Source organism: Pocillopora verrucosa, chromosome 11, assembly GCF_036669915.1.
Source record: "Pocillopora verrucosa isolate sample1 chromosome 11, ASM3666991v2, whole genome shotgun sequence".
Classification (NCBI taxonomy): Eukaryota; Metazoa; Cnidaria; class Anthozoa; order Scleractinia; family Pocilloporidae; genus Pocillopora; species Pocillopora verrucosa.
The window spans coordinates 7,052,235-7,067,338 of NC_089322.1; the positions used below are offsets into that span (position 1 = coordinate 7,052,235).

At 38.3% G+C, this 15,104-nt stretch overlaps 2 protein-coding genes across 5 annotated transcripts in view; both read right to left on the bottom strand.

Annotated features, from left to right (window-relative positions):
- On the bottom strand, positions 1-13,392 carry LOC131783724 (TBC1 domain family member 22B-like). Of its 3 annotated transcripts, XM_066174127.1 has the most exons (14): positions 13,258-13,392; positions 12,319-12,511; positions 10,371-10,442; positions 8,193-8,470; positions 7,148-7,333; positions 6,941-7,011; positions 6,145-6,273; positions 5,849-5,914; positions 5,462-5,576; positions 4,935-5,041; positions 4,354-4,429; positions 3,527-3,654; positions 2,611-2,706; positions 1-2,036 (listed from the first exon to the last, which is right to left on the bottom strand). In XM_066174127.1, exons 2-14 carry the CDS (start codon positions 12,474-12,476, stop codon positions 1,902-1,904), a joined length of 1,617 nt encoding a protein of 538 aa, XP_066030224.1. In that variant the 5' UTR covers positions 12,477-12,511; positions 13,258-13,392; the 3' UTR covers positions 1-1,901. The 3 variants fall into 3 exon arrangements, with proteins under 3 accessions (XP_066030224.1, XP_058956483.1, XP_058956477.1); XM_059100500.2 differs by lacking the exon at positions 10,371-10,442; XM_059100494.2 differs by lacking the exons at positions 12,319-12,511; positions 13,258-13,392 and adding an exon at positions 10,515-10,846.
- Positions 12,997-15,104, bottom strand: part of LOC131783861 (GRIP1-associated protein 1) — an 18,850-nt gene continuing 16,742 nt past the window's right edge. For both annotated transcript variants that reach the window (XM_066174126.1, XM_059100640.2), the window contains exon 33: positions 12,997-14,878. In XM_066174126.1, coding sequence (XP_066030223.1) covers positions 14,738-14,878 — 141 coding nt within the window. In that variant the 3' untranslated portion in view covers positions 12,997-14,737. The remainder of the gene's footprint in view (positions 14,879-15,104) is intronic.

Below are 15,104 nucleotides of genomic sequence, written 5' to 3' on the forward strand. Positions count from 1 at the left end.
TTTCCAAACTGTAACATATTTTATTGTTGCCGAACATCGACAAAATTTCCTTTTGTCAATCTTAAACAATTTCCAATCTAAGTACCTTATATGGTTAAAGCCATTTAAATAAAAATATTCAACTTGTTCTTAGCCACAAGGGATACCAGCTTGCCTAAAATAAAATGTGAGGAAACTTCACAAACGATACCACTAACCACCGGAAAAACCGAGCTTGACCGGCCGATTAAATCCATAATCGATCAAAATCGATATTGGTCGAGGCCAATCAAAAAAAATTGATCAACGAAATTGATGAACAAATGTGAAAGAACATTTCTAGATTTTAAAGATTATCTATTTACTTCGATTTAATCGAATATAAAGAGGATTTTAAAGGGCTGCAATTGGATGCGAATTTTATCTTCGAATGTTGATAATATCCCTACCAGGTGAGGTAAGAGACAGGTTGACAGGTGTCGGTCATGCAAAGGCGGATAAGTGATTTTCTGTACATTTTATAGATATTGTTGAGAGATTCAAATGAAACTTCACTTGAAAGCATATTCCGAAAAAACCTAATGGGTGATCATCTTCATACAAACTTGGCTCGTTCAGAGGGCAATCACCAAATATGTCGCTTAGACATGAAACTCAGTGTTCTATCTGTTTTCTCTTCGAAACTTAGCTAATACACCTATGCCACCCTGAGGGATTTCCCTCTCTCTTTTGGAAACCTGCTTCGAATATGCAACGGTTTAAGACGGAGTCGGAAATGTACCCGAAGGACGAGAAAGGTCATCACACTTGGAGGCACAGGATACACAGCTTAAATCAAGCGAGGGATCCGAAAAAGTTGTTAATTAATCAAGGTCGATCGAAAGTAAGCGAGAAGAATTGAAGATAGTCCAAGACAATAGAATGCAAACGAAGATAACCGAAGACAACGGATATCGATCGAAGAGGTCCCACGAAAATCGAAAATAGCCGACGGCCACCGAAGACAAACGATGGCGATCAAAGATCTCCGACGACAAACGATGGCAGTCGGAGATTGTTGATAGCAATCAGTAGCAGTTGATGGTAACCGAAGACAAACGATGGCAATCGAATTGACCATGGAAATTGTGCCTCCGACTTTTCATCAACTGGATCTTACTAAACTATCGATTATTATCAATTTCACGAGTGATGCTCGATCAACGATTTATACCGATCGGTCAGGCAGGCACGAAAATCGTGTACAACGCGCTTATCCAGACTGTACAAAAATATAATTATAGCCTCATGACGGCAGTTATGGGTATGCGTGGGACTGCAACTATAGGAAATTCATAGAGTTGAAAACATAATTTTTTAAAGCCAAATTGTAACTATCAAAAGACGGATTACTGCGGCGAGAAGGAAATTTTGCAGGACATCCTACCTACCAGCAAAGTTACAAAGAAGGAAATATACCATTTTTTCATCTCTATGTAAATTGGCCTTACTTTCTAATTTAAAAGAACACGTCTTTCGCATTCTACATTCGTGGCAAAGTGAGCTAATGCACGGGAACGTGAGAGAATAGTAAAAATATCACCGGGCTGCTCTGAAAGTCACTAGGTCTTTAGATGAAGAGCTATGGACAATAAGGAAAAATTAAAGAAACCATCGAGATCACTGATTTGGTTTCTCGAGGCTTTCAGAGAACAAAATTTCGAGCAAGTCACTTCTATATCCAGTTAAACTTTACAGTGTCTCAATGTCATTCTTGCAAAAAAACCCAGATGGCGGTTTTAAAATCTTTTAGTGTAACGAAGTCTTGGAGACTGCTGGGCGGTTCTTATCACTTAACCGCCATTTTGTGACTGCATCCTGCGTTCTACCTAAGTATGTACCCTGTATTTACACGGCCAAACTATCGTATTGATTCATTCGTCTCACGAGAGGTGCTGTAGATGTTTTGGGGCGTCCGCAAACATGTACTCTAATCTATAAGCTTCCGCCAACAGGAGGCTTATTTGTTGATCGTCCCAGTTCGTTGTTGGTAGATTCTGTAGTAAAAGCATTAAACCCTGTAGAATGGAAGAAAATGCCGCGTTCACGGAGAGTTTTGAAGATCAAATAATACCCAATGAGAAAAGAGTCGTTGAATTGCGGCGAAACTTTTAGATCTAAGAAGATCTTAAAATACAAACCAAACACATATGGGTGTCCCTTGAAAATGAAAGCGTCGATATAAAAGCTTTCACTTAAAGGCAGCGGGAAAACTTTGTTCTAATATTTACTAAGTGTTTACAGGGGGGAGGGGGTAGGCGAATCCACAAATTTTATACGAAATAATCAGAGCAAGTTCTCACAGAAAGGGATGAAGCCAAAACGTCATAACTGTGCGAGTGCGAGTGCGAGTGCGAGAGCGAGTGCTCACCATTCGTTGAATGTACACTACAACGTAAAAAGGTCAATAACTAAAGCAGAGACAAAAAAAGGGAGGGGGGGGAGGGTCGGGCGTGGCGAGCTTCTCTCTCTTAGATAACCCCTTCCGACCAGTAATTCTTTGCGTTGAGCGCCTTGAATAAAGAAGCACTTCACTATCGCGAAGGATATCAGAGTCCCGTTTATCAAGCGAGGAACAAGTTATCCACAAACCTGAAAGTCAGTTTCTTCAACAATATCTTTTGAAAACTGTTTCAAGAATGCTGCGCAGACGTACAGATGAAATGAGGCAAATCCATTTTCTACAGCCTAATGGGAAGACGAACAAAAGAAATTGCATCAATCTTTTAACCCTTTACACCCTAACATCAGTATGCATATTCTCCATACTGTTCTTTATACATTTCCTAGGTTCTAACCAGGAGAATTTGTAAAACCATCAAGAGCTTTGTTAATTGCTGATCATTTCCTCTATTCTCGTGAGTTAAACATCTGATTCAAGGGAGAGATTGTAAAGAGAAAATAGAACCTTGTCACTTTTAGGTTACGAGGTCTTGAAGTTGCCAAGCAATAATTACTACAACGAAAAGCAGTGCTCAAAGTTGCCACTCTTTGGTCGCCCCGATGAGTAGAAAAAACAAGGAAAAAAAAACAAAAAGCGAAAAACTTTGCTGCTCAAGTCACTAATTCGATGACCTTAATCGCTTCGCGACTGTGGTCTTCAGTTTCTGTGAGATGAAGATTTGCATACAATACTATCAAGGTGATTTTCAATACACTGTCTAAAGTAATCCGGGATTGCTTTGCTTTGTTCTGTGAAAAGTACAGAAACTCGTGCCACTGCCACCCAATCAGATGTAAAATTAACAGAAACGTGCGCCACTCTCAACCACTCAGATGCAAAATTAACAGAAACTCGCGCCACTCTCAACCAATCAGATGAAAAATTAACATCCAATCACGACTTGGTCGCCGGTGTTTCCCCGCGCTTTAGGCTGTTTATCATTTTGAGTTCTCATTGGCCCTTGAAAGTATTTTCTTCTACTCTGATTAGCCGTTGAAATTACTTCGGCTTTGGTTTTTGGATTGCATGAGTAACATTAGGGAAATTTTCCTTGTAGATACATACCAGGTAAGTATCCCAAAGTCGTATTGTACATCTTAAAGGCATCTCACGCATTAGCAGATTATTCATCCAACGGAAAGCAAACTGTAAATATTCCACATTATTTCTCTCCAAGTGATGATTCAGAGGTTCTGGTAAGTAAACAAAAATGGGAAGAAAATCTTTCGTAAGTGAATTAGAGAGCATAGAAAAAGGAAAAGGGCAAAGTCCCAAGGAAGATTCGACCTCTCTACAAACCAGGTTAACCCTTATAACTCTTATGAGTGACCGAGACAGAATTTCTCCTCACAATATCAATACAATATCAAGCAGGCAAGTGATGAGAATAAAGAAAAATATCAATAAGGAGACTATTAGTTGATCCAATACCAAATTCTCCTAGTATTATTATAAAGGTTGTATGGCAGACAGTCAGAGGAATTACTAATGAGATCTTGGTAGGAAAAGGGTTAAATGAGTTCCAGCGAAACGTCAGGGAAACCTAAACTAATGCCGAGCGTAAACTGTGATGAGCTTGCATCCTATCCTGAGAAATAGCAATTCTCTTAGTCGATTCATGCTACAAACAACGGAATAGGTTTTGGCTCCCTGTGAGCCGCTTGGCTCCAGAGCAGACTTAACCTTCTCTTATTCTGTAGTTTTGTAGCTTAGTGGCAAAATGGGTCACGAATTCGAGAAAAAAAACACAGCGAACCTGTCAGGTCTCGAATCTAGGGCATTCTACACAGGATCCACCGCGTCTCCGTAAACCTTCGGAATACTAGCTTCATATCTCATAAGAATCTAGCACAACGGAGGCCCTTTCGACGGAGAAAAATCGTTTTTCTTACCATCAATTCTTTGAATGAGTTCTTTAAGCGCGTTAACCTTCATTTGTATTCCAGGCTGTGCAAATGTGTAATTATCCTGTGAAAAGAGAACCATTATGTAGTGAAATTGGCACTCTCCATGAGCTTTTGCCCGTTAGTCAAGGACAAAAAAATTTACGGAAGACTGTAAATTACTACGGATCGTCTCACGAAGCCCAATATCTCGCAAACACGCGAAGAACAAGATAAGAAAAGGAACTGCGAAAAAGGATGAAATAAATACGTTTAAGGAGGCTCTATAGGGTTTTTGCGCAATGTTGGCGCACGCGCCTGCGTTAGTTTTTTTGAATTTTTTTTTTATATTTTGGCTTTTCAAGGTTACTAAAAGCTATGAAAAGGCGGTGAGCAAGGTTCGAACTATCGTTTTCCGTAGTAAATATTAACAAAATGATTTTCGTTGTTCAGCTGTGGCTCCACGGAGGGAGGCGCTCGCCTGTGATGATTTGGCTCTGCCTTTGATTTTCTTCAATTTGCTTCGGTGAAATCTCTAGAGCCTTCTTAAGTGCAAATAGCTTTTCTAGGATGTACAATATTAGATTCACCTGTATTCCGTCGAGCAACTTGCTCATGCACCAAAAGCTATCTGCTTCTATTGTGTCCAAAGTGTCCTGTGAAAGACCGCTGACATCGTGGTTCTCCAGGTCACCATCTTCAAGAAAAATCGAACAAAAGGAGGATATAGAGACGAAATCATTTCCAGGGGCGTCGGTAAGATTTTTAAAAGAGCTGTAGGAGGCCATCTCGGTTAAGATACAGTCACTGATTTCTTATGTTATCCTTAAAACTTTGCGCGGGAACTTTGCGCGCGGCTGGCCAACATTGATCCATTTGCGCATGCCCTACGTTTGACCAATGAGTGTGCGGATTGTGCGCACTAGGCGTGATATCCAGCCGCAGGAAACATGAGCCTACGCTACTCTCCCAAAGCTCTCCTTCAGGTCATTGGGGGAGTCATAAATTGGGCTTGAGCAAACTGCATGAATTAAACTTCACAATAACTGGATACCATCAACTTTTCTAAATTAACTCGAAGGTTTAGGGAGTAAATTGCTGATGACAATTCACTTACCAACATATGCAGATAAAAACACCACAAAGAAAGGTGTCACCAGATCGTTAATTCCCTGAACATAACCACTGGCTGGGTGACGGATAGCCCAGATGTACAAAATCCTCTCAAAAATCTACGAGAAAGGAAAACTTCTACGTTAAGACTCAAAGAACCGGTTATTTACACGAGCTCAACCCCAACCGCGGTTTTACCCAAGAAGTGAGTTTCTGGGATTCTCTTCAAAAGGATCGATTTGATAGGTTCGGCTACATTGAAGAGGCTTAGAACGCGGTTTTATCTAACTACGGCTAATCTTTGTTGAAATAACCGGCCCATAGTCGTGTAGTACAACTCGATGTTCCATATTTCTAAACACTGTGATGCTGTAACAGGGATTCCACTAACCTCTTGCACCAAGGGTTGTTGAAAAAGAGGAATCAGAGGATTCGTTCTTGGAATATCAATGTGTATCTGTTGAAATATTTGATATTAGTAAATTGAAGGCTTGTTCTTCGTATTCAATTAAAAATTACCGACAGAAATAAAAGAAAATTGGTTTCCTAAAAACACTACAAAAGTTGCGATGACAGACCTCACTGCGTACACTGCTCCTATACAAAATTGCTGAGGCATATTTTACGCGACTTGACTCAGACTCCCTCACCTATAACTCACTCAACTACAAGTGCATAAATAGTTACCTGTCTAAATGTGTCATGATATGTATCCTCGTATCTCGTTGGATAATACTGCTTGACAAAATTGTGATACTCTTCTCGCTTTCGATCCAACGTCGCTTGTCTTCTGTCAATATTTGCAGGCAAGTATCCCTAGTAACGTAGAACAATTGTTAACCCAGAATTGATTAACATGTTTCTTCTCCTTAAAATATCCACAAATTATCCACCAAACAGGTAATGAGAACACTCAAACTTATCAGGTAGAAGTTGTTATCTTGATCTAACACCTAATTCTTGTAACTATATCTAAGGAAATGTGTAGCAGCTAGAGCAGAGAATTAACAATCAGATCTCAAAATTTTAAGGGGTAAACTACTTGCACAGTAATCACTTGTAAATAAACCCTACCGAATTTACGGAGCAGACAATGACGAACAAGGGCGTAGCCAGAGGGTACTCACTGGATTATCATGTCGATCTCCATGTCATGTTTTACTTAAACCTTTTACACCCTAAGATCAGTATGTATATTCTCCATACTGTTCTGTATACATTTCCTAAGGAGCTGACAAGGAGAATTTATTTATAAACCTAGAGCTTCATTAGTGGGTGATCATTTTCTTCCTTCTTGTAACCTTAATGTGTGAATTGAGGGTGATAACGTAAGGAGAAATTAGATGCTTGTCACTCTTCGGGTTCAATGGGCTCATGTGACAGAAAAAAAGGCTTACAAAGGGCAAGGGAGGGGACGTTGAGGGCACCTAAGGACCCCCTAACTAGCAAGACGATCACAAACATATAAAATAAACAGACTTACACAGAGCAACTGCCATGTTGTTGGGCGGACTGTGACTGGGATTCCTGACCAACTTAGTTTCCTTATTGCATCTGCAGATTAGTATAAGGTAAATTCTTAGTATAGTTTAACCATAAACACTCTAACATCAGTATGCATCATCCCCATACTGTTTCCTTATACATTTTCTACAGTGCCACTATTAGCTTGAAATAAAAGCATGCGTACCCAAGTCAGTGTTAGGACCTGCCAACAACTTTCCAAATTTTTCCAGCTTGTGTATTTCTTGATCTTGAAATTCCAGTTTAACAGCTCTAATAGGGGAGGGGGGCTTGGGAGACTGTAGATTGACAGGAGGAGGGGATGGGGAGTGGGCAGCAGACTTTGAAGATGATGACTGATTCTTGTGCCGTGCTGAAGAAAAAAGAAAAGAAAGTCAAAATTGTGGCTCGTAATGGATCATAATTTTTCTCCAGAGGTGAATATCAAGTAACCTTAAAACTCATTAAATAATAATGATTAAAAGATAAAATTTCCAGAACTCTGGAATTGTAAATCATTGTTCCTGATAAATATCGGCAATCACTCATCTCACTCGCATCACAGTCTGGTTCAGTGTTTATTGTTTAAGGTGACTACCAGTCTCAGATTCCTTTAAAACCCTTTACACCCAAACATCAGTATGCATATTCTCCATACTGTTCTCTAAACATTTCTTAGGGGTCTGAAAAGGAGAATTTGTGGAACAATCAAGAGTTCTTTAGTTGTTGATCATTTCCCGTGCATTTCCCGTGTTCTCATGACCTTAATGTTTGATTCAGGGCTGATACTGTATGGAGAAATTAGATGCCAGTCATTCTTTGGGGTTAAAGGGTTAAACACCAATATCAAAACTGTGTTTGTCACCAAAAAAGAAAAATTGCAAGCTTCAGTAATACACCCCTAACATCACTAACTTTTAGTACCATTTGAAATGATGTTATCATCAGCTCTAATCTACAAGGGCTAATTGGTAATGAACCATTGAACGTAGACCGTCTTTAAAGAGGCAGTGTTACTTAAAAACCTGTTAACACCCAAAATCTTATTGTTAATTCTCCCCTTTAGCAGTGACATATTTCCATGTAAATCGGGATTGAGAATTTGGAGTTACAACTGTACATCAAGATGATAACTTCTAAGTGATCAGTTTAAGTATTCTTGACACCTGTTTGCTTGATAATGTATGGATATTATAGGGAGAAATTACATTGTAATCACATCTAGGACTTACTTAGTAAGCTCAAAGGAGAAGGACGAGATGTCTTGTGCTCATCTTTCTTGACCAACTGTTCTGGAAGTTTCTTGGTTTCTTTGGAAGTCACATTAGTTGGAATACTAGCTCTGACCTCACCTCCACTGATTGTGCGCACTCGAGAATCAGGTTTGGAGTACTTCTTTTCTTCTGGGTCCACACGGATCACATCGTCATCATCTTCACCCCATGCGTCACTCATCTTGCTGTTAAACTCCTGGAAACTCAAGGGTTTTGGTTTGGCTTTGCCGTGAATGCTGAAAATAAAACATGTTCAATTATTTGTAATGGTAATAGGACCAAGTGGAGTCCAATTCGGTCTGTAACCATACGAGTGATTTACAAAATTGGACAACTGCAAAGCAGCAGTCCAATTTGTTAATCACAATTATAATTACTGACAGAATTGGATGACAAAAAGTCGCATTACCAATTAATCATAACTACTTCAATTTCTGAAAAAACAAATATACCTAGAACAAATAACTGCAGCGGAGACAATGTCTTTTGTTAATAATTCCATGACCTTTATTTTGGAAATTTCCCAGTTTTTCTTTGGCTAAGTGGTTGTTGCTACGATTATTTTGATAATTTCTGTGATTGGTGGATTAGCTGAGTGGATGCTTCAATTGTCCAATTACACTGTCTGATTACAACTGTACAGACAACTGTACAGACAACTGTACAGACAACTGTACAGACAACTGTACAGAATGATTAGTGAAAAGTGAAGCTGCAATATGCACCAATAATATTTGATGAATTTGTAATGATTATGATACCCTGTGGCCTAACAACTGATTCCTTAGGTTCCCTGTGCTACTTTTTAAAAAGGCCTGAGTTCTTGCACCATTGTGCATAATTATTTATTTTCAGGGTTCCTATCTTCCCTTTGGTATATAAATGTGCACTAAGAGACTTCCAGAAAAACACAACAAAATATTTGTGAGAGAGTAGCCTTCATTCTATTAGCAAGATGAGAAGGAAAGAAACCATATTTTATACAACACTGCTTGATTCATCATCAAATGCCATATGAAAATAAAATGTTGGGAGACAAAAGGAAGAAATGGTTCTTAGATATTCACAGCAAAAATATTATGTTAGGAAAAAGCTTGATGTACCAAGTGCCTGACATCACTCATAAAACTGAGTGTTTTAACCATAGATATTTGGCAAACCTTTTGATAAAATTTTGCTTAAGTTGCATGAAAAGCTTAGCCAAGTTCTGGTAAGCTAAGGAATTAAATTGTTGTAATAATCCTAAGGTTATGTAGAGATTCTCAATCCTTAATTTAACTTAGAAATTACTACACTTTTAATGACCACCAGATTTAATCTACCTATTATCATTAAGTGCATAAACTTTCTGCCCAATAAGCATTCGATAAATTTAAACATTATTTGCTGGCGTATTCATATATTGTTATTTAATTACACGAATACGTATTGAAGTGCCTAAACCAATATAGATTTAAGTCTGATCTCTTTAATACGAGTTATTTATGAAAATCCTTTGTCATACGCAGTAGGACACCTTTGTAAGTCCGATTAATCTTTCCTTTTTAAATCAATCCTCTTTTCAATGATCTCAAATAACGATGACCATAAAAATAACATAAAGGCTTCCTGGATAATCTCGCGATAGATCAAATTCTAAAATCAATACTAGGGACTATTTGGATTCAAATGCGTTATTTTCTGTTCCGTAATGAAAGAAATTTGATACGTTATTGTACAAGAGATAAAGTGAAATTCAACCAAGGAATTCTTAAATAAGATTATTAAAAATTTTCCGCAATTAGTGCAGTGGTAAGCAAATTATATATTCAAAAATTAGAATGAACCACGACTAAACGAAGATCGCCTGTTAGATTCATTAATTGACTCGGCCGATTTAAAAAAATAACCACACTCTTGGCAAAATAGGAGAAAGAAAACATCGTGATCATTTCAAAAGACTAACCGACACAACTTTTCAACAAGATTTTAATTTAATGTAAACACAGTCGTTCAACTTTCCCTAGGATCTCAGAACGGATGAAAGTTTGGTATTCAACAACTCTACAGAGTGCTAGAAGGAAGTATACACACGCAACTTCTTTGATAACTAACTTTATCACGCCATCATGAGCAGACGTTATAGACTAAACGTACCTGGAAGTCTGGTTGGCACTTGGCAAAACGCTCGAAGACAACAAGTCTTGAGTCCCATGTGCGGGTTTTATACTGTTTAGAAAGTACATTAAATCAATAAAAGGGCTTCAAACATGGCACTTAATCGACGGAAAATAACGTTACCTTCCTGGTAATTTACTCGTGTTTCTTTTCCAAAAGGATTTTTTCGGACTACCCGTTTCAAAAGTCACAAGAGTTGGATCTTCTGAAGCAGAATGTTCCATCGTGTTGAACTGAGTTCCGAGCGCTATAACACGCTCTTTGGCCGCTTCGCTCATGTTTGGGATAAAATTCGACTATCCACCCATCATAAATCAGTGATAAAAGGATTTGATCTCGTTAAAAGCGGGGAAGGTCGAGAAAAAACAAACAGTATCCTGATAATTTTTGTCGTCTATATCACGAAGTCACAATATGGTCGACCGAGTTCCTGAATCGCCCTCCATTCTATGTGGCGATGACAATATCCGCTGACAACTGGTATTTGTGTCGCAGGCTCACTTTGAGGCTTCACTTCCGGTTGGAAATTTGAAGAGCACTTTATATCAACTGTATGATTATTACAATACAGATATTTTCATCACTTCATAGTTCCATATAGAGAAAATGATGGAACTAAACAAGATGTAACTTAAAAAAATATGCGCAGAGATTAAAATAATAAAGAAGATGAAATTTTCTAACAGAATTGTTTTAAAACACCTAAAAGAATCACTGCAGGCTTTCTGAAACATGAACGCAATTCTCTACTTCAGAAGACTGGATACTCAGCATTGCTAGCTCGTTCTCCTTTCTTTCAAAAAGACAGATCTATTTCTAGCCATATCAGCCTTCTGCGAACTCTGTTCCTGTCGTAGAAATAATTCATTTTGCATGCCAAGATTAGTTTTCCATTTTCCGATTAACAGGTAAAAGAGTAGATTTGGAAGTGTTATCAGTGAAATTCAAATCATCGTATCGTTATACGGATTTGTGAGTGAGGAGGTGGGGAGGGAGATGACATGTTACCCCAACGGCATCCCTGGTACCTACCAGCTATCATTTTGATCATATATAGTCCATTCCGGCGGGATGCCGAACCAGTCTATCAGAGTATAAGTAAATGAAAAGATTCGCTAGCTTATTTTCCCTGGTTTATCTATCCGAAAATCTTCAAAGCCGGCTAAGAGCTCTCAGCTCTTTTCGTAAAACACATCTACTTACAAAAGCCAAGTACAAATGAAATTTTCCCATACTCCTATGCGTAAAACCATGTTCATAATTATTCTCAGATACGTATACCAAGAGACAAATTTTGCATGAAACCAGATATGATCGGTCACAACGCCGGCACCTTTTAAAACAGAGTTCAACTCATCACAAAAATCACGTGTTACTCAACAAAACACCATGGTGCATCCAGTTCACGATGCCGCAAAATATTGTTGTCATTCAAATCTAAAAGCCGTCTTCTGAATTTACTATTCTTTATCGGTTAGACACACAACTCTTCCTCTATAGCTCGGCGATAAAATGTCGAAGTTTCACGTCACGGCGCATCATAAACACGCGTTATCATTACTTCGAATGTGAGTTCATGTTCTAACCATACCATAGTATGTTAAATAAACTGCAATTTTTTTTTCATGTTTTGGTTAGTGCATTATCGAATCACCATTCTTCTGGCAAACTTTGTTGAATAATTTAAACATATCGCTTTAAAAATTAACGCAGCATATCTTCTACAAGTCAACAGCACACTTTGATTTTCACATGTAAAAATCCCGAGACAAAGCTCACAACGACATGATGAAGGTTCTAAGATTTTAACTGGTGAAGATTCGCGCTTTTGTGGTTAATTATCGGCATTAGCAAGTCATATCACACAGAGAAAATACGATGATACTGATTTTACTGACGAAGAATTAATCTCTGAACGTCTACTTACCGAAATCCCGATAACAAAGACACGTCTTCGTCGCCATTCTCGAAGTCCCCGCTTATGGCCGACATCGGGCATAGGAATTTGGCGATCATGAGAGAACGGCTGTTGTCCTCGGTAGAGTAACCTGTGAAGCCAGCTGTTCCCGGCAAATCCCTGTTCATTTATGAGACTGTCGAGGCCCGAAAAAGGGAAATTCCTATCACAAATATATATGAATGATTTATAGCCACTGTAAATAGGTAACGTAGAAATCGTAAGTTGCGTGACAAGTTCTTTCCATCAATCGAAACCCTCCGTTTGAAAAGTCACGTAACTAAAGAATATCGTGTAACACAATCCGACATGTTGAAACGTGACAATGACCGAGACAGCTATTAAGTTTATCTTGTTTTTAAGCTTTTCAGTTAGATGGCGTAAGCGTGGAGTTAAAAGTAGGGTTCACGGCCATTGAAATTTTGTTCTTACTTCGAAAGGACAAAACTTCCGGACAAGAATTTACGATTGCAAGTCCTTCTGCTTTCCTCCAAGATCTAACCCCAAGTTATTTTCTAATGTTAGGGAAGTTTCTCGAAGGCACCAAGGCTAATCCAACGTGGCAACCACACACAAGAGAACGAAAGAAACGGCTAGGGTATATCTGCTAAATTGTATCACCAAATTAGTAAAACAGAGAGACCAACATTTACCTGATTGTTTAATTTATTCTGGGGCAGATTTGTTTACCTAGGCATTAATGGCGAGCAAAGTAGAACAAGGGACTTTTTAAGTAAATTTATCTACATTATCTACAAATTTGTTCATCGCCGGGCTGGTTGGATTGCACGAATCGATTACATTTCAGCGATTCGAATGAGAGTTTCGTTGAACTTGTAAAATTTAATAACAAATATTACGATTAAGATTGTAAGAAGAACAATACTTCACTTGTAGTACACAGCTCACCTAATTTAAAAATATCGTTTCCCTCTGCACCTTTCATGAAACGTTTATTCCTCTGCTGCGCAAAATACGTCAAACTGGTCTTTGAAAGGCATCAAAATGGTGTATCGACAAACACGGTAGCAGTGAAAGTCTCAAAACTTTATAATTTCCATTCCACGCTTAAACTCCTTTCAAGTTCGTTTATTATAAACCTATCGACCTTCCTTTGACGCATTACGCGTGGAATAACACGTATAAATGCATCAGATTTTCGTGTTTATTTTGACTTATCGGACGTGAGTAAGTATGATAAAGGTACTTGAGATATAGGTCTTCTAAGTTCCTATATCTTATTTAATGAAGTTAACATCGGCATATCGCATAATGCCAAGCTTTCGATCTACTCGTTTGCCAGAATACAGAAGCATACTTCACTCTTTACAATGCTTTTCTTGAGTTCATTGAATAGCTGTATTTACAAACCGTACCTTTCTCGATAGAACACGCACGTACATAGGCCATTGAAAATATTGAAAAAAAAATTGAAAAAAAAGGCTTGCAATACTAGTTTACATATCTTGTTAAAATAATAGGCGTAATATCTATAATTTCCCCCCAAAGATGCTATTTGCATTTGCTCTAAAAATTGTCACTACAATGTTTATCAACCGAGCGCTTGAACAGTACCAAAGATTTCCTTTCATTTTACACTCGAGCGAATTTACTTCGCTTCTCGTGAGAAAGAACACTACTCGATGATTCATTCTTAGAGAAATATAAATCTAAATCTCTTTAAAAGATCTATTAAATATATATTTGTATATTGGTGATACTAAAGAGATTTGATAAGAAACCCGTAGTGATAGGACCCCAAGTTAAGTTAAAACCCCGAACCAATTTTTCCCCATATTTATGGTAAATAACCCTGTATCCATTGGAGAACTCTTTTAGCGGTCGCTGACTTCAATGTTCTAGTAAGCTCTTTTATTTCATAACATTTTTATTAAGCGGACGGTTTAGTGCGACATTTGAGTATCATCCATAATCTACTGCGGAGGAGAACATCTGTAAGAAAGTTTCTCTTTACCTGATCAAACTGGCCCCATTATAAGCACACATGTCTATCTGTGACACTGTTCCCGGACAAACTGTTTGTGACTTAACAACTGACAATTATAAAACCTGTGATAAGATGACAGATTGTACCAATCCTTTCACTCCAAAGATCTCATGAGTATTTCTCCTTACTGAGTACCACACCATTCTTATGATGTTAGTTCAAAGAATTTGGTTTTGGATCAACTAACGATCCCCTTTTTGATATTCTGCTTTACTACCATCACTTTTCTGCTTGATATTGCATTGATATAGTAAGGAGAAATGCTGTCTTGGTCACTCATGTGAGTGAAGGAGTTAACAGCTCAGTGGGGTCAGCGCAACCCAAGGTTCCCTGCACTCGACAAAAGTGTCTTAAACCTAAAATTAAATCAGTTAAAAATTGCTAACTAGATTCAGATTCCTCTTCCTCTGTGGCTTTCCATAAACTTGAATCCAACATTGAATCCGAAGTTTCATTGAGTTCCGGTGGAATCACTTCTTGTTGTTTGAATCTTTGAAGTTCTTTAGCCATTGAGTCCACGTCCTAAGAAAGAGAAAAGTGATAATTTGTGAGCACTTTTCAGTTCAATGTTCAAGGAATCCTTTGGTTTTGATTCACTTCGATCTGTGATTGGTTCACAAAACTCGCGCCACTCTTTCAACCAATCAGAAGAATAACTATATCCAAACACGACTTGGTCGCCCGCGTTTTCCCGCGCTTTCGGCAGTTTGTTTGGTGTTTTACTTTGAGTTCTCATTGGCTCTTAAAG

Bases quoted from the DNA above. Each gene is read 5' to 3' on its own strand.
- LOC131783724 (XM_066174127.1), bottom strand. From the start codon at position 12,476: ATGAACAGGGATTTGCCGGGAACAGCTGGCTTCACAGGTTACTCTACC. The intron at 10,443-12,318 runs GTAAGTAGACGT...CTTTCTAAACAG, and splicing joins TCTTTGTTATCGGGATTTCG to TATAAAACCCGCACATGGGA. The intron at 3,655-4,353 runs GTAAGAAAAACG...TTTACTTACCAG, and splicing joins ACTCATTCAAAGAATTGATG to AACCTCTGAATCATCACTTG.